Here is a 23,225-nt window from a genome sequence, read left to right as displayed (position 1 = left end):
ATGCTCACACATTATAACATTTCTGGAGACTGAAGATCTCCTCTGTAGGAATTTTGGATTCTGAAAACAATGATAGTTTTAAATCCAGCTCGTTCTGTTTGTATGTGAAATCCAGGAGGGGGAAGATATCGACACCTAAGTAGATGCAATGTTCCTTAACTTCCACAGGGCAGTCAGTAAAGATCCACATTGCTGCCTAATAAACAAAATACAAGCTCACGGTATATCAGACCGACTCTGCGACTGCATTGAAGAGTTACTAGCAAACAGAACATAGCACGTTATTTCCAATGGAGAGAAGTCTTCAGCCATAAAAATAAGTGCAGGTGTACCCAAGGGAGTGTTATAGGACAATTAGTTATATGATACAGTAGACATCAGAAGTTCCACGAGGCTTTTTGCAGATGGTGCTGTCGTATACAGAGGAGTCACCGAGCTTGAAAATTGTAGTGAAATGGGGGAAGACCTGCAGATGACTGACACTTGGTGTGAGGAGTGGCAATTGTCTGTCAACATAAACCAATGCAACATACTGCATATAACATAGACAAAAAGACCCACTATTGTACGATTACACGATTGCTGCACAATCACTGGATGCAGTTACTTTCATGAAATATTTAGGAGAATGTGTATGGAATGATTTAAAGCAGAATGACCACATAAAACTAACTGCAGGAAAATCACATGCCCGACTTAGATTCACTGGAAGAATCCTCAGAAAATTTAGTCTGACAACAGAGGTGGTAGCTCACGAAACCCTCATTTGACCAATACTCGAGTCTGGCTAGTTGGCATAGAGAGGAAATAGAGAATATCCAAAGAAGAGCACTGTTTAAGTTCAGAGAGTGTGTGTTCCAAGACAAATAAAGCAAAATACTACTTACTCCTAATATCTTGCAAAAAGACCACAAAGATAAAAATCAGAGAGATTGGAACTCACACAGAGGATTACGAGGAATCATTTTTCCAGTGAACAAATCACGAGTAGAACAGGAAAGGGAAGAAGTGACAGTGGAACATTAAGTACCCTCTGCCATGCACCACAAGGTGGCTTGCAAAATATAGTTGAAGATGTAGATTGTGGTTTAAAGAGGTAACTCTCAAAGCTGTTCCCTTGCCCTCTTGTCGCCTGAAATTTTTTTGTGTGTTGGGGGGGTGGGGGGGGGGTGGGGGGGTTAGATGCATGCATGCGCGCGCGCCCACAATATGCCATTAATCTGACATAAGGAGACAATTACAGCTGTCTTTGCTCGTGTTCCCATGCACACACCTGACATCCTTGACACTCTCTACCATCGGTCCCACTTTGGGGGTGACAACTACTAACCACAGTCAGGCACAAGTGAGAGAAAAAAAAGAGTGTATATGTACTTGATGTTCTGTAACTCTTAAAAAATACTTCTTAAGTGGTAAAATCATATGACAGTTGTTGTTGCTAAGAATTTGAACAAATAATCATTTTACAATTGTACAGTATTTTCAAAATGCTGTAACAAATCAAGACATTCTGTATTCTTGCCATACAGAAGGGTGTTCAGCAAACAAGTGGTGCCCTGATAATAAATAAAAACCTCCTGGAGGTGTAGTATTAGTAAAGACACTAATCTGCCAGAACATTATGACCACCTACCTAATAGCCAGTATGTCCATGTTTGGCACAGGTAACAGTGGTGACACATCATCATATGGAAGCAATGAGGCTTCAGTAGGTCGCTGGAGGGAGTTGGCACCACACCTGCATACAGAAGTCACCTAATTCCCATAAATTCCGAGGAGACAGGTGAAGGTGAACAGGTGGCCACCCATCAATTGGTACTTGCCAGTGTGTTCCTTGAACCACTCCATCACACTCCTAGCCTTGTGAAATGGCGCATTATCTAGTTGAAAAATGCCATTGCTGTCGGGAAACATGATTGTCATGAAGGGGTGTACGCGGTCTGCAACCAGTGTACGATACTCCTCGGTCATAGTTCCTTGCATTAGCTCTACTGGACCCATAGATGCCCATATGAATTTTCCCATCGCATAATGGAGCTGCCACCAGCTTGTATCCATTCCACGTGCTCACTGATACTACATGCACCATGCATGTATCTGACTAGCAGTCATTCCTCGCCAGGTTACACTGCTATCACTTAGATTATTTATATCGATAGTAGGTCAGTGGTCATAATGTTCTGGCTGATCAGTGCACATGAGATAATATTAACTACTTTGTAAAATCATTTTAACACCTGTCCGAATATGCACCAGTGCTAAAATAAACATAGTGAAATATAGTGTATTGAAGCACATCTTAATATTATGGACATAAGTGCCCCTACCCCCACCCTAAACCCACCACCACTACCACCACCAACACCACAACATTTTCCAAAGGGACATATGATGATCCATTCCACTTACAGATTTTAAAACTTACCATCTCCTTTGTGTCTTGAAGTGATGTCACAATTTCTGTCAGAAGTGCAACTTTCAGTACTTCTTGCCCCATGCCCCGAACAGTGAGAGGTTTGAGCAGCTGTAAATAGTTTTTATATTTCATTGTTGCAAATAGTGCCTTTAATAGTAATGGTATAGTTTACAACTAAAACTAACCACTTAATGTACACTGAAGAAGTTGAGCTGTTAATAGGTACAGAATGCAAGTTTAAAAACTTAGCTTCAATGTTCTTCTCAAAACGTACGTTATGCTGTGGGCATACACGCCTTCCAATGTGTGTATTTTAATGAAACATATGATGCTAGGAACATTGTTGGCACAATATTTTAAGCATTACAATCTAATGCCAAAGATGTATAAGGTGAAATTGAAAGTGCCACACACTTTACAAAAGAATTTCTGATGCAAAGCCCAAAATAGAATGTTTTTTATTTTTTCTACCATAGATTTGTTATTTAACTGTCTCTAGTCAGGCTAATAGTATCTAAAAACTGTTTACTACAGCGCCCTCTCAGTGGTGGATAAATGAGTATGAAGAATGTCCTAGCCCACCACCAGATTGACATGGCTACCAACAGATCTTGTTCACACCTCTAATGAAGTTGCACAATGTGAGGATCACGTTGCTACTTACAATGAGCATATTTCAGCACTTGTTACAATTTGACAACAATTTTTCTGATCTTTTTTATTTTAGTCTGTAGCATCATTGTGCACTGTACTCTTCCCTGCAAAAATGTTATTTGATTTTGTAATACTTTTATGGTTCATTATGCAATGCAAAGTTTATCGCAAGAGGAAAAATCCTAGTCTAAAAAACATGGAAAAGAGTTATTCTTCCAGGGCAATTACATTGCTGTTATCTTTAGTTAGTCAATTACTTAGTTACATGTCCATGGATCATTTTGCACGATAGATCGTAAGGATGTGGAACAGGTCATTTCAGAGTCACATCACAAATTAGTTTGCACATACGGTAACATTCTGAACACTTCTAAGGTTTTTTAATATTCTTTTAAATTTTTTTATTACAAAAAATATATACAGATGTAAGCTAGTAATTCCTACCCATCATCTTTTACACATTACAGCAACAGAAATTCTACAGAATAGAATGAGTTGTCAAGGAGAAACTTTCTCAATTTCTTTTCAAATTTTACTTTGCTGTCTGTCAGACCTTTTATATCGCTGGGTGTGTGATCAAAAATTTATGTTGAAGCAATGCGCAACCCTTTTTTTTTTTGCTAAGGACAACCTTAATGTGGAGTAATGACTGTCATTTTTCCTTCTGGTATTGTAATTGTGTACACAATTGTTCCTTTTGAACTGTAGGAGATTATTTACAACAAACTTCATGGGGGAATAAATCTACTGTGAAGCAGTAGTCAGAATGACCAACTCCTTAAACACATTTCTACAAGATGATTGTGGGCGAGCACCACACATAATTCTTAGAGCATGTTTTTGAACAATTAAGACTTAAGGCTTAGTTGAGTTTCTATGGAACTTTATACCATATGACATTACTGAATTAAAATCTGCAAAATATGTCATCTTACTGATTTGTTTCTCCCCAAGATCTGCAATGATTCTAAGCACAAATATGGACAACTTAGAATTTTGAAGTTTCCACACTATTATTTCCTGACCATGTGTTACACTTATCATTGGTGTGGTACCCCTAAATGTGTAGAACTGAATATGTTGTGTCTTTTTAAAATTGAGGATGAAACCACTTGCAGGAAACCAGTCAATGATACTTTTAACAACTTCATTTAACATTTCTTCTGTTTCTGTACATATGCTTGGATTGATGACAATACTAGTGACACCTGCAAAAAGAACTAATACTACTTGTTGTATATTAGACAGAAGATCTTTTACATATATGATGAACAGCAGTGGATCTAAGGTTGAACCTTGAGGGAACCCGTAAGTGATTCCTCCAAAGTAAGAATTTTGTCCCTGGACTGTATTGCTTGAATTACTAAGTACAACTTTCTGCATTATTTTGGTTAGGCATGGCATTATCCATTGGTTGACTATACCATCAATCCCATAAAATGTCTATTTATCTAGGAAAATACTGTGATTCACACAAATGCCTTAGAGATGTTGCAGAAAATACCAACCGGCACTATTTTATTATTTAGTGCTTGTAAAATCTAGTGAGTGAACATGTAAGTGGCATTATCAGTAGATCACCTCTTCTGAAATCCAAACTGTATGATCTGCATAATATGCTCCAGTTCACCGAACATCCGTTGCAATATCAGCTGGTAAGTGACTAATACATGCTAAAACCATTTTTGTTTACTCAAATGGAGAAACAGCAGTTGAAAATCATTACCGATGTATTTCATTTTGTGGTGAATGAAGTACAAACAGGAAATGTAGGGTAATATTTTAGAATGAATTTTGAGAAGGAAGAAGTGACAGTCAGGAAGAAAGAAAAAGTCAATTGTCACTTATGCCCTAGACCAAAAGAATGAAGAAAAGATCTGACTAACAGGCGTTTCACTATCAATGAACCTAATGATCAATGTCCAAGAAAGTTAGCGTCCTTTGTACCAGAGATTTTAGCGCATTAGGACATAGCCCAGAGTTCCCAGGAAATAACATTCATGGACACTTATGAAATCTGAAAAGCAATGATGAAGGTGCATGTTTGTTATGCCAGATGTAAGCAAAGGTTTACACGACTCTGTTACATGCTGAAAGGTGACGAGCAAAGTTCAAACCTAGTCCAGTGTAATAACCTGTAAATCAGCTGCAACTTTGAGTGTGATTCCATGATGGCTTTCTTAAAATGTGTAAGGACCCCTGTGCACTAAGTACAAATGTGATAAAATTGCTGAGTGATCAATTAAAACCATGCTACTACAGTAAATAACAACAACAACAATAATAATAATTTTTGTATGTCCATACTTATTACATAATCATTTTTTTACAGTGCTGGTAAAAATATAAAGAAATGAAGAAAAGGTGTTAATCTTTGTCTTGTTGTACATTAACAGATTATGCAAGATACACCACACAAGTTACAATGGAAAGAACTAACATCTACTGTACTGTCAAGCAAAAACTGAAATTATTTATAAGAAACTCATACTTACGTATAACATCTTTATCAACATTTAGTAAGAAATCATCTTTGAAGAACATGTATCCAATGATTGAAAACATATATACCAAGATGAGAGCCAGAACTGCTGTCAATATAATAGATCTACCATTCCGAGTTACAGATCTTATTACATTTAATAATGTTTCTTCACGGTAAACAACATCGAACAGCTGCAATGAGAAATTTTGTAAGCATCAGGAACAAATAAATTTACAAGCTTTTAATATAGAATTAGTAAATCAGCCTGAGCACCACAAAACATAGCATTATAACTATATAAAAACACGTGATGTTGGCAAATGATAATTATTATGAACCTTCCTGACAGTTTAAAATTATATGCTAGTCTATAACTCCCACCTAAATCTTAGCTTCTGTGGACACAACTCTGCTTACTGAGCAATTTTAGCATACCTCATCACCCCCTGCAAAGTTATAATCTCTCAGTAGACCGCTTCAACATAAATTCGATAACATGTCTCCTCCATGCCTTGCTCAAAAAGGACTCAGTTTTAATTTGTCAGGAAGTTTCATTTATATATGAGCAACAATTTCCTAAAATTATCTCACTAAACCAAAGTCAACCATACCCTTTCCCTACTACCAGCCTTACATGCTTGTTCCATTGCATATCACACAGCAACATTACACACACATATTTAATTGACATGACTATGTCAAGCAGTACACTGCTAATACTGAATTTGAACATTAGAGGATCACTATTCTTACTTATCTGCAGTAACTTTATTTTGCTACATTTATAGCAAACTGCCATTCATCACACCAAATTGAAATTCTACCTAATTCACCCCGTATTCTCCTACAGTGATTCATTGACAATACTTTCCCACATACTGCAGTGTCATTAGCGAAAAGTCACAGATTGTTGTTCACTACATCTGTCAGATCATTTATGTATACAAAGAAGAAGAGCTTCCTATCACATTTCCCTGGAGAACTCCTGGTGAAACCCTTGTCTCTGATGAACACTCCCATCAAGGACAATATACTTGGTTCTGCTACTTACAAAGCCTGCAAGCCACTCATACCAGGGAACCTATTCTGTGTGCTCCAGCCTTTGTTAACAGACTGCAATAGACTACTGTGTCAAATGCTTTCTGGAAATCTTGGAATTCTGGAATCTGCCCTTCATCCATAGTTGACACGATATCCTGTTAGAAAAGGGCAAGCCAAGTTTTGCAATAGTAATGCTTTCTAAATACAAGCTGATTTGTGGACAGAAGCTTTTCTGTTTGAAGGAAATTTATTTTATAGATAATGTGTGACAGTGTTACATAATAACACAGATATCACCTGCACACAGATATCATCTGCTGAACATGTGTGGAAAAAGAAGGGAGGAAAGTGATTTGGAAATATAAGCGTCAATACAATATGTAGCCAATACTCTTAAAATCACAACTGTGAATGCATGAGACTCTGAAGATAATAAGTATATTGACAACAGAATAAATTGAGTTAGTTTGTTATAAACAAAAAGCATAAATATTATCCACTGTGAAACAGTTAAGGTTCTGTGCTGGTGATTGTGATAAGATTTGATTGCACATTTATTGTATGAACAGTTGAATATTTGTATTGGAAAGTAACACATTTGAAGAACATAGTGTTGAAATGGCAGGAGTAAATAAAGTACTAGTCTTGACTAGTTTATTTATTTTACACCTCTAGTTCCATAGAACTAAAGTGAGGAGTAAATCTCCAAAGTCATGGAACATGTCAGTACACAAAATTACAATATAAAAGTAGTAACAAATAAAAAAAAGACAGTCCATAAGTTTATGTAAATGCAATCAACAATATGAAATAGGAATCAGCTTAATTTTTCACGGAACTCCTCGACAGAATAGAAGGAGTGACCCATGAGGAAACTCTTCAGTTGTGAATTGAAAGCACATTGATTACTGCTAAGATTTTTGAATTCTTGTGGTAGCTTTTTGAAAATGAATGCAGCAGTATATTTAGCACGCCTTTCTGCACAAGAGTCAAGGAAGTGCGATCCAAATGCAAATTGGATTTCTGTCTAGTATTAACTGAGTGAAAGCTGCTAATTCTTGGGAATAAGCTGATATTGTTAACAAGAAATGACAGTAAAGAACATATACATTGAGAGGCCAATTTCGAGTATCCAGACTAGTGAAGAGGGGTCGACAAAAGGTTCACGAACTTACACCACTTATTGCCCGAACTGCCCATTTCTGAGCCAGAAATATTCTTTGAGAATGGGAAGAATTTTACCCCAAAATACAATACCATATTTGTGTATCGATTCCAGTGGGAGGCAGGGGGAGTAAATTTTATAACAATGTATGAATGAAATTTAAATATTGGTTCTAACTGATTTTCAGTGGATATATTTAAAATGTGAAGCACAAATAACCATTTGTGATCAAATGTGGTTTGCTGCAGATGGGCTTTTAACTAGAATAACTGGCTGAGCTGAGCACACGGAGAGGTTTTTTCGAGGTCTTTTGCAATGGACACTGATCTGGTAAGATTGTTTAAGTGGCAAAGTGCCACACATGTATACCATGCAGAGTAAGGCATTTTTGGGAGTTAATGTTTTAAATTTAAACTGACAGAGTTCTGACTGCTCTTATTCAGTGGTTGAGTTATCAGTAGCTGCACGACCAGTTCAATTTGTTTTGGTATGAAATCGAACCAATTCCAGTTATTTCTTGATATCATAAGAACTCACATATTTCATTTTATATCTTTGTGTCGATGGATCCTGCTTCATGTATTTTATGTCTTTCTTTTATTTACTGACTGAATTTCACTGACCGATTGTTTAAATTTAAAATGTGCAGATAAGGGTTTAAATGCAATGGTGGACAATCACTCCCCTCAATAGAGGAGTTATCTACTAATGTTTAGTGCTTCATTTACCCCTTGGTGAGAAAGAAGCGTTAGATAGTTATTTCCTCTGTCTCATAGCAGTTTGGCAGGCATGACAGGGATTTGAAGTGTGCGCATGCTACTCTCCCAGTACATTACTATATGGTCAATAATTCTGCAGCAAACCAATTTTAAGATTAGTGGTCTGTAATTTTATGGGTCCACTGTTTTACCCTTCTTAATTACAGGCACTACTTGTGCTTTTTCATCTCTTGGGACTTGGCAAGAGATTTGTGATAAATGTAAGCTAAGTAAGGGACCAATGCTGAAAAGTACTCTCTGTAAAACGAAACTGGGATTCCACCTGGACCTGACAACTTATTTGCTTCCAGCTCTTTCAGTTGCTTCTCTATGCCAGAATAGCTATTAGCTATTACTATGGCCTCCATATGGCAGTCTGTGAGACAGTCAAATGTAGTGTGTGTGTGTGTGTGTGTGTGTGTGTGTGTGTGTGTGTGTGTGTGTGTGTGTGTGTACAATACTCCTTCATGAATGATTTCTTAAATGCAAAATTTAAAACTTCAGCTTTCCTTTAGCTGTCATCTACTGCCAATTCAGATTGGTCTACAAATGACTGAATAGAAGCCCTCGAGCCCATTTTACATAGGATCAGATTTCTCTCAGGTCATTTGAAATATCTTTCACTGAACTATGTTGGTGGAACCTGCTATATGCTTCACACATTGATTTTTTATAGACACACAAAATTTTACTAATAATTGCCTGCTGATATTTTACCACGTAATTTTTTGAACAAAGAGTGCAGCAATCTCTGCTTCCTTGGCATTTCTAAATTTTGTTGTTTAACCATGATGGGTCTTTTCCATCCTTAATCCACATACGTGCACACATTTTTCCAGAGTGCGATTTACAATCAGTTTAAACTTTGCCCTTAAATTCCTCTATATCCCTCAACTTTTTCCTGTCCTTATCCCATATATGCACTAGACTGGCACGTTAATCTATATTTGGCAATGGCAGTGGTATAGGGTGGCGGGATGCCCTTCTTGCTGCCCCTCCCCCCCTTTATATTCATACAAGTGGTTCTCTTTTCTCCAAAGGTCTCTTTAATTTTCCTAGTGAGATATGCCTCTACATCCTTACATTTGTCCTCTATCCATTCCTGCTTAGCCATTTTGCACTTCCTATCTCTCTAATTTTTGAGACGTTTGTATTCCCTTTTTGCCTGCTTCATTTACTGCATTATTATATTTTCTCCCTTCATCAATTAAATTCAATATATCTTCTGTTACCCAAGGATTTCTACTAGCCCTCATCTTTTTACCTACTTGACCCTCTGCTGTCTTCACTATTTCATCCCTCAAAGCTACCCATTCTTCTTCTACTGATTTCTTTCCCCCATTCCTGTCAATCATTCCCTAACGCTCTCCCTAAAACTCTCTACAACCTCTGGTTCTGTCAGTTTATGCAGGTCCCATATCCTTAAATTCACATGTTTTTGCAGTTTCTTCAGTTTACAGTTCATAACCAATAGATTGTGGTCAGAGTCCACATCTGACCTAAATCTCTGTCTTACCATTATATTATCTATCTGAAACCTTGCAGTATCTCCAGGCCTCTTCCATGTATACAACCTTCTTTCTTGATTCTTGAGCGAAGTGTTAACTATGATTAAGTTATGCTCTGTGCAAAATTCTACCAGGCAGCTTCCTCTTTCATTTCTTGCCCCCATTCCATATTCACCCACTACGTTTCCTTCTCTTCCTTTTCCTACTATCGAATTCCAGTCACCCATGACAATTAAATTTTCATCTTCCTTCACTATCTGAACAATTTCTTTTATCTCATCATACATTTCATCAATCTCTTCGTCATCTGCGGAGCTAGTTGGCATATAAACTTGTATTACTGTGGTAGGCGTGGGCTTCATGTCTATCTTGGCTTCAATAATGCGTTCACTATGCTGTTTGTAGTAGATTACCCGCACTCATTCATGTAGTAGCTTACCCGCACTCATTCACCTCATCTCAAGTCTTGTTCCTCCTGGCACCGAATTTCACTAATTCCCACTATATCTAACTTTGACCTATCCATTTCCCTCTTTAAATTTTCTAACCTACCTATCCGATTAAGGGATCTGAAATTCCACGCTCCGATCCGTAGAACGCCAGTTTCCTTTCCCCTGATAATGACATCCTCCTGAGAAGTCCCCGCCCAGAGATCTGAATGGGGGACCATTTTACCTCCGGAATATTTTACCCAAGACGGCGCCATCATCATTTAACCATACAGTAAAAAGTTGCATGCCCTTGGGAAAAGTTATAGCTGTAGTTTCTCCTTGCTTTCAGGCATTTGCAGTACCAGCACAACAAGGCCGTTTTGGTTAGTGTTACAAGGCCAGATCAGTCAATCATCCAGACTGTTGCCCCTGCAACTAGTGAAAAGGCTGCTGCCCCTTTTCAGGAGCCACACGTTTGTCCGGCCTCTTAACAGATATCCCTCCATTGTGGTTGTGCCTACGGTAAGGCTATCTGTATCGCTGAAGCACACAAGCCTTCCCACCAACGACAAGGTCCATGGTTCATGGATGGGGGGGGGGGGGGGATCAGAGATTTATACCAAATAAATTAACAAAGGACAAAGCTGATGCCTCATGGTACACAAAACAGGTCAGAACACTGTTGCAGAAACAACAAAAAAAGCATGCCAAATATATACAAACACAAAACCCACAAGATAGGCAACCTTTCACAGAAGCTTGAAATTTAGCATGGACTTCAATGTATAATAGTTTCCACGATGAAACTTTGTCTTGAAACATGGCAGAAAATCCAAAGAGATTCTGGTCGTATGTATGGTATGCTAGTGGCAAGAGACAATCCATGCCTTCTCTGCACGATAGCGACAGCAATGGAAATACTATCGATGGCAGTGCTGCTAAAGTAGAGTCACTAAACACAGCCTTCCGAAATTCCTTCACCACAGAAGACAAAGTAAATATTTCAGAATTCAAATTGAGAACAACTGCCAATGTGAGTAACTTAGAAGCAAATAACTTCAGAGCAGTGAAGCACCTTAAATCACTTAATAAAAGCAAGTCTTCCGGTCCTTACTGTATACCAATTAGGTGCCTTTCAGAGTACATTGATGCAGCACATATATAACCACTAGCTCAACAAAAGATCTGTACCCAAAGCATGGAAAGTTGCACAGGTCACACCAATATTCAAAGAAGGGTAATAGGAGTAATCCACTAAATTACAGGCCATTATCATTACTGTTGATATGCAGTAGGAGTTTGGAACATTTATTATGTTCAAAAATTATGAATTACCTAGAAGAGAATGGTCTATTGACACACAGTCAACATGGATTAGAAAATTTCGTTCTTGTGAAACACAACTAGCTCTTTACTCACAGGAAGTACTGAGTGCTACCAACAAAGGATTTCCAATTGATTCCGTATTTCTAGATTTCCAGAAGGCTTCTGACACCGTAATTCCCAAATGGCTTTTAATCAAATTGTGTGCTTATGGAATACAGTCTCATTCATGTGAATGGAGTTATGATTTCCTGTCAGAGGGGTCACAGTTTGTAGTAACTGATGGAAAGCCATCAAGTAAAACATAAGTGATTACTGGAATTCCCCATGGTTGTGTTATAGTCCCTGTGCTGTTCCTTATCTATGTAATTGATATAGGAGATTATCTGAGCTGCCATCTTAGGTTGTTTGCAAATGATGATGATGATGTTTACTGTCAGAAGATTAAAACCAACTTCAAAATGATTTAGGTAACATATCCGTATGGTGCAAAAATTGGCAGTTGACCCTAAATAATGAAAAGTGTGATGTCATCCATATGAGTGGGAAAAGGAATGCATTAAACTTTGGTTACACAATAAATCAGTCAAATCGCAAGGCCATAAATTCAACTAAATACCTAGGAATTACAGTTACAAAAGCTTAAATAGGAAAGAGTACAGAGAAAATGTTGTCGGGAAGGCCAACCAAAGACTGCGTTTTATTGGCAGAACACTTAGAAGATGCAACTGATCTGCTAAAGAGACTGCTTACACTACACTTGTCTGTCCTCTTTAGGAGTACTGCTGCATGGTGTGGGTTCCTTACCAGAAAGGATTAACGGAGTACAACAAGAAAGTTCAAAGAAGGGCAGCACGTTTTGTATTATCGAGAAATAGGGGAGATAGTGTCACATACCTGAAACAGGATTTTGGGTGGACATCATTAAAACAAAGACATTTCTCACTGTAATGGGATCTTCTCATGAGATTTCAGTCACCAACTTTTTCCTCTGAATGTGAAAATATTTTGTTGACACTGACCTATGTAGGGAGAAATGATCATCTTAAAAAATAAGGGAAATCTGAGCTCACACAGAAAGATATAGGTGTTAGTTTCTTCCGCGTGCTGTTCAAGAGTGGAATAACAGAGAATTATTGTGAAAGTGGTTCGATGAACTCTCTGTCAGGCACTTTAGTGTGATCTGCAGTGTAGCCATGTATATGTAGATGAATCCTTGTCTGTATAGTGATACTGTGGAAAAGGCAGTCTGTAGCTACAAATTCTAAAGTAATTCCATTCCGTGTAGGTTGCCAAACTAGTTGTTCATGATAGTTTTCAGAAAATGTGTTCCAAAGTACTTCACAAAACCGGCTGTCCTTATCACCTCCAACTGAATCCACAAACATCCTATTCTATAATCAGTAGGTCAAAGTTACTTCCAACTTACACTGCACAGTTGTGATTAATTCCAGGCTACTGAGTGCAGACTATCTTTGAATGAATGCAAAGCTGTTACGGTGGCATCGGGAGGCCAATAAAAACACCCGACGATTACTTTGATCTCACCTCAGCCGATTACTTACATCCACAGAATTCCACAGTCAGACTCTATTTCGACCTCGATAGACACAATATTTTTGTCAATTGCAATGAACATTCCCTGGCCTATAGTGTCTAAGCTACATTTTCGACATAAGTTCTGTGCCTCGTTAAACATTTAGGAGCTTTCTACTACGTATTGTACCCAGCATTCAATTACAAGTAGAATTTGAGCATGACAACTTTCCTAGAGGGCATTAAATTCATTAAATTTATTACAAATGCTTCAGCGATTTACTGTTAGAATTTTGACAGTTGAAATGTCTTTACTCTGTAAGCGATCTCATTTCACTCACTGTATATCATCAGCGGCTTCAAACTATCACCTAGCCTAAAGAAAGCTCCTTGTGCCCTCCATAAGTTCTCTACTACCCAAGTAACTGCTTCCTCTGCGTAGTGCATCCAACAGCTGTTGAAGTCTGGAGAGGCACGCGGTCAGCACACCACTCTCCTGGCCATTATCAGCTTTCTTCACCTCGGAGCTACTACTTCTCACTGACGTTGCTCCTCAATTGGCATCACAATCCTGAGTGTACTCTGTTACACTGTTGCCACCAAGGACAAATACCTGGCAGTGCCGGGACTCAAATCCAGGTCCTCCACATACCAGTCAGACATGCTGACCATAGCGCCGCAGAGATGGACAGTTGCTATGTTTGGTTTATTATAACTCAATATTATAATGTACATAAAGTTGATGTTTTGAGTGCTGCAGCACTGGAATTAGCAAGATGTTCATAGTGTTATTTATTATAGTACAATTTAGATTTCAATATTGTGTGTGTGTGTGTGTGTGTGTGTGTGTGTGTGTGTGTGTGTGTGTGTGTGTGATTTGACATAAAACGGATAGAATGGTGGTTTTGTTAAATGTACTTACGCTGAGTAGCACAGTGGTCACGTGACCGAGTCTTTAAATGAGCATGCAGAGCAGTGCCAAGAATCTTTTATCGGGCTGTCTGCAGCTTGGTAAGATCTTGTGCCTGGTTTGACAGCCAGAGAGGCACAGGGGCTTGAGACTGTGTTAGTGGCACTTGATTTGATCATTGACCATGAGTAGAACACTCAGAAATATTTCAGGGCTCTGAATTTGGTTGGGACTTAGAAATTTCAAGTCACTTTCAGTCACTGATTCTTTGCAGTCAAGCATACTTTATTGCTATTTAACTGTTTGTAAGCAGCTGTGAGCTTCAGTGATTTGACTGCATAATAATTTGACTCAATTGTGTGATGAACATTTTCTATATTATTCGTGATAATCTCCATGATAATCAACTTCAGATTTCACTGTGAATTCTAATAAAACTTCACGCTGATGAACTTTTAAGAGCCTGTCACTGGTTCTTCATGAATTAATGCACGTTTTTATGCATTTATTCCATAACTGCTATTGTCTGTAAACACTCAGCTTGCACCACGTAACTATACTTCACTTTAATAATCTGGGTATTCTACAATTGGTTTATTAATTTAATGTGAGCCTACCATTCACATAGATATTTGTGTGCTTATAAAAATAAACTTCTGGTTAAAATTTCAAGCAACCCGTTGCAGGCAACACTAGCCTATGGGGTCATTTTCATATATTTACCCTTCATTTTACTTACTTATTTGTTGATTATATCTTGTTTTATTCACTTCTGTCATTAGTAGAAAAGGGCCTCTGGATTAAGTTTATACAATGACTTGGGCTCAAAAGAAACAGTGCACGGCCAACCCCTAGTGATTCAACAAGCTATACTGAAAAATCAGGTTGTACACTGCCCACAGTAAACTGTTTTTCCAGCCACAACAGAGTTGTGACACGTAAAGGCATCAGCTGGCTTTTGGATTTGCACAACCAAACTTGTTAAATACACAAAGCTATCTACTTGAAAATGTCGAGCCTGTCACTGACACTAGTTCACCAGATGCTGGCATATACAAACAAGCAGCCTACTCTCCTCGTGGTTCACAAATGGACACTAGCATCTTAGTGTCTAACTGAGCTGACTGAGCTGGTCACTGGCTGTTCAAAACAACTGACAACTACACTACAGATGCCATAAATCTGCACTACACAGTTACTAAAATATGAGACTATGGTTCTTAAATACACAGACATGCAAGGACTTCATGAGTTAAATTATAAAAGTCCACATAAAAAGCTAAATATGTAACTTGCTGCTCTCACAGTGGATCATAAATGGAGGTTAGTGCCTGACACTATATCATCAACATGATGCCTGCATAGACAGAATCAGAGCTCCTATTTGCTGATTTAATATCCACAGTGCCTCTGTTAACTAAAATTAGTAGCTATACAAATGTGAACAATGTTAGACACACAGGAAGCAGTAGTAACAGTCCTTGTATTTTAGAAATTCACATCAGAATCAGCATTGAGACATTTAGTCCAAACTTGTATGGCAGCAATGTTTGGTGATTTTGTCTTTAATAATGTAACATCACCCTCCATTAAAGACTTTCCCACACTGGCACAGAATCTCAAACCACATGCTGTCTAAAAGCGAGATTATCCTGCATAAACAACATAGTTGTATAAACACATTCAGAAGACTGAAAAATCTTGTGTGAATGTCTCAAGGATACTGCCATTCCCGGATGAAACACTGACATCAGAGAGCAATGTGACCATTCTTTCTTCTTGCTGATTTCTTTATTTCTTATGCGCATGCGCAATGTATGCCAAATCAGTTGTTCAGAGTAACCATTCTGGCAAAAACTAGTCTGTAGGTCATTGAGCTCGTTTTTGTAAATACCTGTATTGTGGCTCTATTTATGCCAGTACTGTGAACTATTCATATGTACAATTGCAGCTGCTTACCTGAAGATACACTATGCGCTATTAAACATAGAAAGAGTGAAGGGGATATTCTTCAACTTAGGCTACAATATTTACTGATACCTCTTCTTAGTTACACGACTAATGTACAACAGACATTAAAGATTGACTTCTTGTAACACTTTAACACACATCTTTTTTCTAGTAAAAATGAAAATTAAAAAGCAATATGCAGAAATAAGTAAAAAATAAGTTATACTATTTAGATGACAAATGAATTTTGACATACCAGAACAGAAAAGAAAAATGGATGCATAAAAAGGGCTAAAAGGCAAAATATCAGGTAGGTGAGATGGTACAAAAGCTCTGCATCTGTTATCATCTGTTCTAGGCTTTTTGTAAATGTTCCTTGGTTTCCCATGATGCTGACTAAGTGGACTCCTTTGAGCAATACCTGAAAAAAGGAAAAAACTTGGTATCATTTGTTAAAGATCTAATAAATATTATCATATGAAAGGTATGAAAAAACACAGGAGGCACCATTGTTTTATTTTTTTTGAAAGCATTTAATTGTGCACAGACACTGAAAGCAACTCATGATTACTGTCATAGTGCTACAGCTTTCCCCCCCCCCCCCCCCTCCCCCCCCCCCACAGCATCATCATGGTATCTATACATATCAAAAGAAAGCAACAAATAACCAGAAATACATAAATCCAAGCAGTTATACATAGTGATATAAATTAATACTTACAAGAGATAAAAAATAATTCACATTTCATAACATATCATATTGCAGTGCCACCACTATTTTCTCGTGCTACTGTGTACAATTGGGACACGGGCAAGTCTGTTGCAGAAGGCCACAAGAGCAGCCAAGCATAGAGCAGACCAAAACACCATTACATGAGATGCAGCAAAGCCACCAGTCGATTCCCACACGGCAGGCCGAGCTGGGATCCAAAAATGTAATAACACTGAAGCAGCAGAAATGCATGGCGACTGCAGCATGGGCAGGCCAAGTACTACACCTTCAAGCTATGCACTTGTTTTGGTGTGCACGGTTTGAAGCAGTGCTTTGGCAAAACAAGTAGGCATTGAACCAGTATAAATACCCATCACTTTTAGCTGAATGCATCACAGTCTGTCAGCTCCATCTACAGGTGGTGGGCTATGTCAGTTGATGAGACAACATGCTTCTACAGGCAGCCACCATGGGATTTGGCATTCACCAACTACAGGTCTCCTCCTGGTACTAAGCCCACTGCTATGGACTTAGCACCTTCCTGTCAGTGCGCTACTTCCAGGCTCACTTCAGCTGCTGCCGGCATTCTACTCGGAGGCCACCAGCTCGAGACTAGGGTGTTGCAGCTACTCAACCACCCATGCCTGGGAGGGCAGGCATACTGGCGCTGTATGCTTTTGCTCACAAGGAAAGACACCACCACTAAGAACTGCCTTACACTACAAGAATCATGATGGATTTCCACGTCTGCCTTGAGCTGCAGATCGGTGCCCAGATGGCACCTGTGCTTCTACAGACTCCACGTGTCAGCATTCCTGCCGGCTGCCTGTTGCGTCGGCACTGCTGCTCTTGCTGTCATCAGCACATAACCTTGCCACCGCCACAGAACTTCATTATGACTTGTAGTTTAATCTCAGATAATATGTATGACTAGTAAAGATATTTCCCTGAACAACCATTAGGCATCATCCTGACAACAGACCACCGCCTCAACTCAACCATCCCACTGTAGAGGTTGTCCACAATGGACCTCAATTTTGGTGTCAGATATGTGATTGACATCAACAGCTGGACCAGAGACCTTGTCTCCAGCTGCAACCCGAAGCATCAAGCTGCAGTGGAGTGCAGTGTTTTTTTGTGTTTTGTTTGACTGCAAGTGCCATGGTAAGTCTGTGGCTCTTTTACCAGATTTTAAATTGTGTTTGACGGTTCACTATGTGGCAGGTACACTCATGCAGTGATATGAGGGTGTGTAAATATAAATATTAATTTTTGCCAGGTTAATATGGGCAACATGACATATCATGAGCAAGTGACAAGTTTCTTTGTCTACAAATATATATGGTGTTAACCCTATGTAGTGTTTCAGAACGTGAAGCTGAGTTTTGTCAATAAGTGTTATGGTAGTGTTACAATTAAGTCTCCTAATCATTTTATTTTATTTTTCCTGTTGTTTCTGTTTCTTTGTATTTACTGAACAGGATTTCCACAACAACACAGTCTGACAACTGTAGAAAATGTGAGCTAGTCTGTGCTGCTTAGAATGAGCAGTGTATTTTGTTTTCTGCAAATAGCTCATTGTGTTTAAACATGAACAAGAGCAGTCATGATTAGCCACTCAGGTGGAGAAGTTAAGTAACAGTGTTAGAATAATATTACATTTCAGTGCCCTTGTCATCACCCTGTTTTGTTCAAATTATTTGTTGGATTTTATGTCATTGTAGAGGGTCAACCAATGTCCTTTGCAGTACCACAGGGCTATACTGTGGACCAAACATTATGAATTTTAGCAGCTGAGGCAGCTCAGCTGCAAACTTACAAGGACTGTATGTCCAAAGAAATAAAGGCTGACGAAAGGAACAGAGCTTTGCACAGAAGAGTTACTCCAGCACATGAGTAGAAAAAGCAGAAAGAAAGTGAAAACTGGATGGTTAAAAATGAGCCTTCTCGAACAAGGAATATGAGGATTTTGGAGAGGCTGGAGGGAAGGACAAAAAGGGCAGTAATCATCTAAAAGGAAGTTAGTAGTGTCAGGTTACTGGATGCACAATGCAATAATGTAGAAGTTAATAGGAGTAATGCAGAATTATCAGCTCCAACACCTTGTGGAAAGGTAGAGTCTGAATTAGCTGTAGTATCAAATGGAGTAAGTGTGTAATGTAGTGAAGTGGATAAGAGTGTGAATATCAACATGGGTAATTTATATGCAGTATTATCTAACCCGCCCCCTCCCCCCCTCGAACCATGGACTTTGCCATCAGTAGGGTGGCCTGCATGCCTCAGGGATACAGATAGCTGTACCGTAGGCTCAAACACAGCAGGGGGTTATCTGTCTGTTGAGATACCAGACAAACATGTGATTCCAGAAAAGGGGCAGCAGCCTTGTCAGTAGTTGTAGAGGCAACAGTCTGGATGACTGACTGATCTGGCCTTGTAACATCAACCAAAATGACCTTGCTGTGCTGGTACTGTGGATGGCTGAAAGTATGGGAAAACTACAGCTGTAATTTTACCAGAGGGCATGCAGGTCTACCGTATGGTTAATGCTGATGGCATCCTCTTGCATAAAATATCCCAGAGGAAAAGTAATCCCCCATTTGAGAATCCGAGCAGGGACTACTGAGAAGGATGTTGCCACGAGGAGAAACAAAACTGGCATTCTACAGATAAGAGTGCGGAATGTTAGATCCTTTAATCGTGCACATACGCTAGAAAACTTAAAAAAGGGAAATGGAAATGTTGAACTTAGATATAGTGGGAATCAGCAAAGTTCTTTGGCAGGAGGAACAGGACTTCTGGTCAGGTGACTGCAGGGTTATAAACACAAAATCAAATAGGGGTAATGTAGTAGAAGGTTTATTAATGAATAAGAAAGTAGGAATGAGGCTAAGTTACTATGAACAGCATAGTGAAAAAACTATTGTAGCTAAGACAGACACAAAGCCAACACCCATGACAGTAGAACAAGTTTATATGTCAACTAGCTCCACAGATGATGAAGAGATTTAAAAAATGTGTGAGAAGATAAAAGAAATTATTCAGACAGTTAAAGGAGACAAAAATTTAAATGTGATGGGGGACTGGAATTCTATAGTAGGAAAGACAAGAGAAGGAAAAATTGTAGGGGAATATGACCTGGGGGGAAAGGACTGAAAGAGGAAGCGGCCTGGTAGAATTTTGCACACAGCATAATTTGTACAGAAACCAGATGGCAGTTATAAGAGTCAAGGGACATGAAAGGGAAGCAGTGGTTGGGAAGGGAGTGAGACAGGGTTGTAGCCTCTCCCCGATTTTATTCAATCTGTATATTGAGCAAGCAGTAAAGGAAACAAAAGAAAAATTCGGAGTAGGTATTAAACTCCATGGAGAAGATATAAAAACTTTGAGGTTCACCAATGACATTGTAATTCTGTCAGAGACAGCAAAGCACTTGGAAGAGCAGCTGAACGGAATGGACAGTGTCTTGAAAGGAGGATATAAGATGAACATCAACAAAAGCAAAACGAGGATAATGGAATGTAGTGGAATTAAGTCGGGTGATGCTGAGGGAATTAGATTAGGAAATGAAACACTTAAAGTAGTAAAAGAGTTTTGCTATTTGGGGAGGAAAATAACTGATGATGGTCGAAGTAGATAGGATATAAAATGTAGACTGGCAATGGCAAGGAAAGCGTTTCTGAAGAAGAGAAATTTGTTAACATCCAGTATAGATTTAAGTGTCAGGAAGTCGTTTCTGGAAGTATTTGTACGGAGTGTAGCCATGTATGGAAGTGAAACATGGACAATAAATAGTTTGGACAAGAAGAGAATAGAAGCCTTCGAAATGTGGTGCTACAGAAGAATGCTGAAGATTAGATGGGTAGATCACATAACTAATGAGGAGGTATTGAGTAGAACTGGGGAGAAGAGGAGTTTGTGGCACAACTTGACAAGAAGAAGGGACCGGTTGGTAGGACATGTTCTGAGGCATCAAGGGATCACAAATTTAGCATTGGAGGGCAGCGTGGAGGGTAAAAATCGTAGAGGGAGACCAAGAGATGAATACACTAAGCAGATTCAGAAGGATGTAGGTTGCAGTAAGTACTGGGAGATGAAGAAGTTTGCACAGGATAGAGTAGCATGGAGAGCTGCATCAAACCGGCCTCAGGACTGAAGACCACAACAACAACGTAATTTAATCATCACAAATATTGGTTTAAGGATCATGAAGGAAAGGTATACATGTGGCAGAGACCTGGAGACATCAGAAGGTTTCACATTGATTATATAATATTTAGACAGAGATTTTGGAACCAGATTTTAAATTGTAGGACATTTCCAGGGGCAGATGTGGGCTCTGGCTGCAATATATGGGTTATGAACTGTAGATTGAAACTGGAGAACTTGCAAAAACGTACAAATTAAGAAGAAGAGACCTGGATAAGTTGAAAGAACTAGAGGTTGTTGAAAGTTTCAGAGGGAGCATTAGGAAACAGATGTCTAGAACAGGGTGAGGGAACACAGTAGAAGACAAACGGGCAGCTCTGAGACATGAAATATCGAAGGCAGCAGAGGATCAAATAGGTCAAAAGCCTAGCTGCAATAGAGATCCCTAGCTAATACAGGAGATATTGAATTCAACTGCTGAAAGGAGAAAATGAAAAATGCAGCAAATGAAGCAGATGAAAGGGAACACAAATGTCTAAAAAAATCAGACTGACAGGAAGCACAAAATGGCTAAGGATGAATGAGTGCAGGCCTATTGCTGGCACCGAGTCCAAGTCGAATGCTGTGGACATAGTGTTTTCCAGTTGGTGAGCTAGTTCCAGACTCACTTCAGCAGCAGCCAGCCTTCTGCCATGGAGGGCACCTGCTCGACACCAGGGTCATGCAGCCGCTCAACCATCTACACCCAGACTGACAATGTAACACCAGCACTCAGAAGGGCAGACGCCGTCGCTGAGGACCATCTTCTGTTACAAGAATCACAGCGGCTTCCCGTGCCTGTCGGCACATCCTGCCTTCGGCTGCAGCTGTGGACTCTGTGTGTCAACATACCTTCCCAGCCTCTGGCATCATAATAGGCTGTCAGCTGCCTGTTGCAGCGATGCCACCAGCCACCACTCTCTTCATCGGTACACACCCGGGAGGGGGGGGGGGGGGGCAGAGGGGTTGCCATCAATGAATGTCGTCACAAGTGGTGTCGTTTATTCTCCAATAAAATCTGTGAGTAATAATGACATTTCCTCGAGCACCCATCAGTCATCATCCTGACGACAGCACACAGTCGCAACTCAACCCTGCCACTGTAAAGGTCCATCCATTCCACACTTCTACAATATCAATATGGAAATCTGTGTAGTTACTGCCCCACCTGAAATATCTACTGAACCATAAAGATTTCTTTGCACAAGAGGTGTTGGTCCAATTTGAAGGCACCACTATCACTGACCACCAAATAATAATAAACAAATCACAGGTTATCTGAACACAGATCTATGTTATGGAGGAAAACCCATAGCAAAGATACAACTAATGCTGCTTCGTGAATTCTGTGTTAAAAGTTATTATAACATGTTACATAAAACGTTGACAGTAGACATAAGAAAAAAAATAAAAATTTTACCATAAAAGTAAAAGTTGGTTGTAGAAGACTATGATGAAAAAAGAAAAATACTGACATCTGAGAACCAATAGTGTAAACACGTGAAAGTAAAGTAATACAGAACACCATATAAGCATAGATAAGAAAAGTGAGAGTAGTAGCATTACATAAAAGAAAAAGGAATAACACCTAAGTCATATAACAAGTGTGGCATAGTTTTTAAAACAATAATCACAACATAGAGGTATATAAAAAAATAGTAATTAAAACTTCCTCCCTTCTGCCCCTCCCCCAATGTCTAGGTAATAGTGCACGAAGCCAAGGAGGAGAAAAAAAAAAGAGTGTCAAGGCAATATAACTGATGTTATATGCCTAAAATCTACCACAGTTTCTTGTGTTGGTTGGAATGGAATAAACTGAGTCCCATAAGTACTAATAAGCACGGTGAGCATCAAGCAGTGCAGTAGACTGAAGACGACAAAGCAAGTGCCAATGAAAGAAAAGCCAAAAATATAATATTTGTGTCCATTTATTACATCTTATATGAGAAGTGCAATAGCTACCATGATATTGGGTAGGAAACATAATGTACTTACCAATGTAAGATGAGAATTAACTACTACATCACATAACAAGTATTGAGCATAATGTAATGGCTGTAACTAAATTCCCTTTACAGATATTGAGGACAGGTTGCTTACACCAAAGAAAGAAAAAATGTCTGGGTTTTAGAATGCATACCTGAAGAGCTA

The 23,225-nt window shown here is 39.0% G+C and overlaps 1 protein-coding gene across 1 annotated transcript in view; it reads right to left on the bottom strand.

Annotated features, from left to right (window-relative positions):
• Positions 1 to 23,225, bottom strand: part of LOC124721161 (inositol 1,4,5-trisphosphate receptor) — a 360,416-nt gene that overhangs the window by 33,998 nt on the left and 303,193 nt on the right. Inside the window, exons 42-44 of the mRNA XM_047245990.1 lie at positions 16,434 to 16,598; positions 5,566 to 5,746; positions 2,426 to 2,524 (exon numbers count right to left, since the gene is read on the bottom strand). Of these exons, the coding sequence (XP_047101946.1) occupies positions 2,426 to 2,524; positions 5,566 to 5,746; positions 16,434 to 16,598 (445 nt within the window). The remainder of the gene's footprint in view (positions 1 to 2,425; positions 2,525 to 5,565; positions 5,747 to 16,433; positions 16,599 to 23,225) is intronic.

Source organism: Schistocerca piceifrons, chromosome X, assembly GCF_021461385.2.
Source record: "Schistocerca piceifrons isolate TAMUIC-IGC-003096 chromosome X, iqSchPice1.1, whole genome shotgun sequence".
Classification (NCBI taxonomy): domain Eukaryota; kingdom Metazoa; phylum Arthropoda; class Insecta; order Orthoptera; family Acrididae; genus Schistocerca; species Schistocerca piceifrons.
This window is presented reverse-complemented; position numbering and strand designations above follow the sequence as displayed.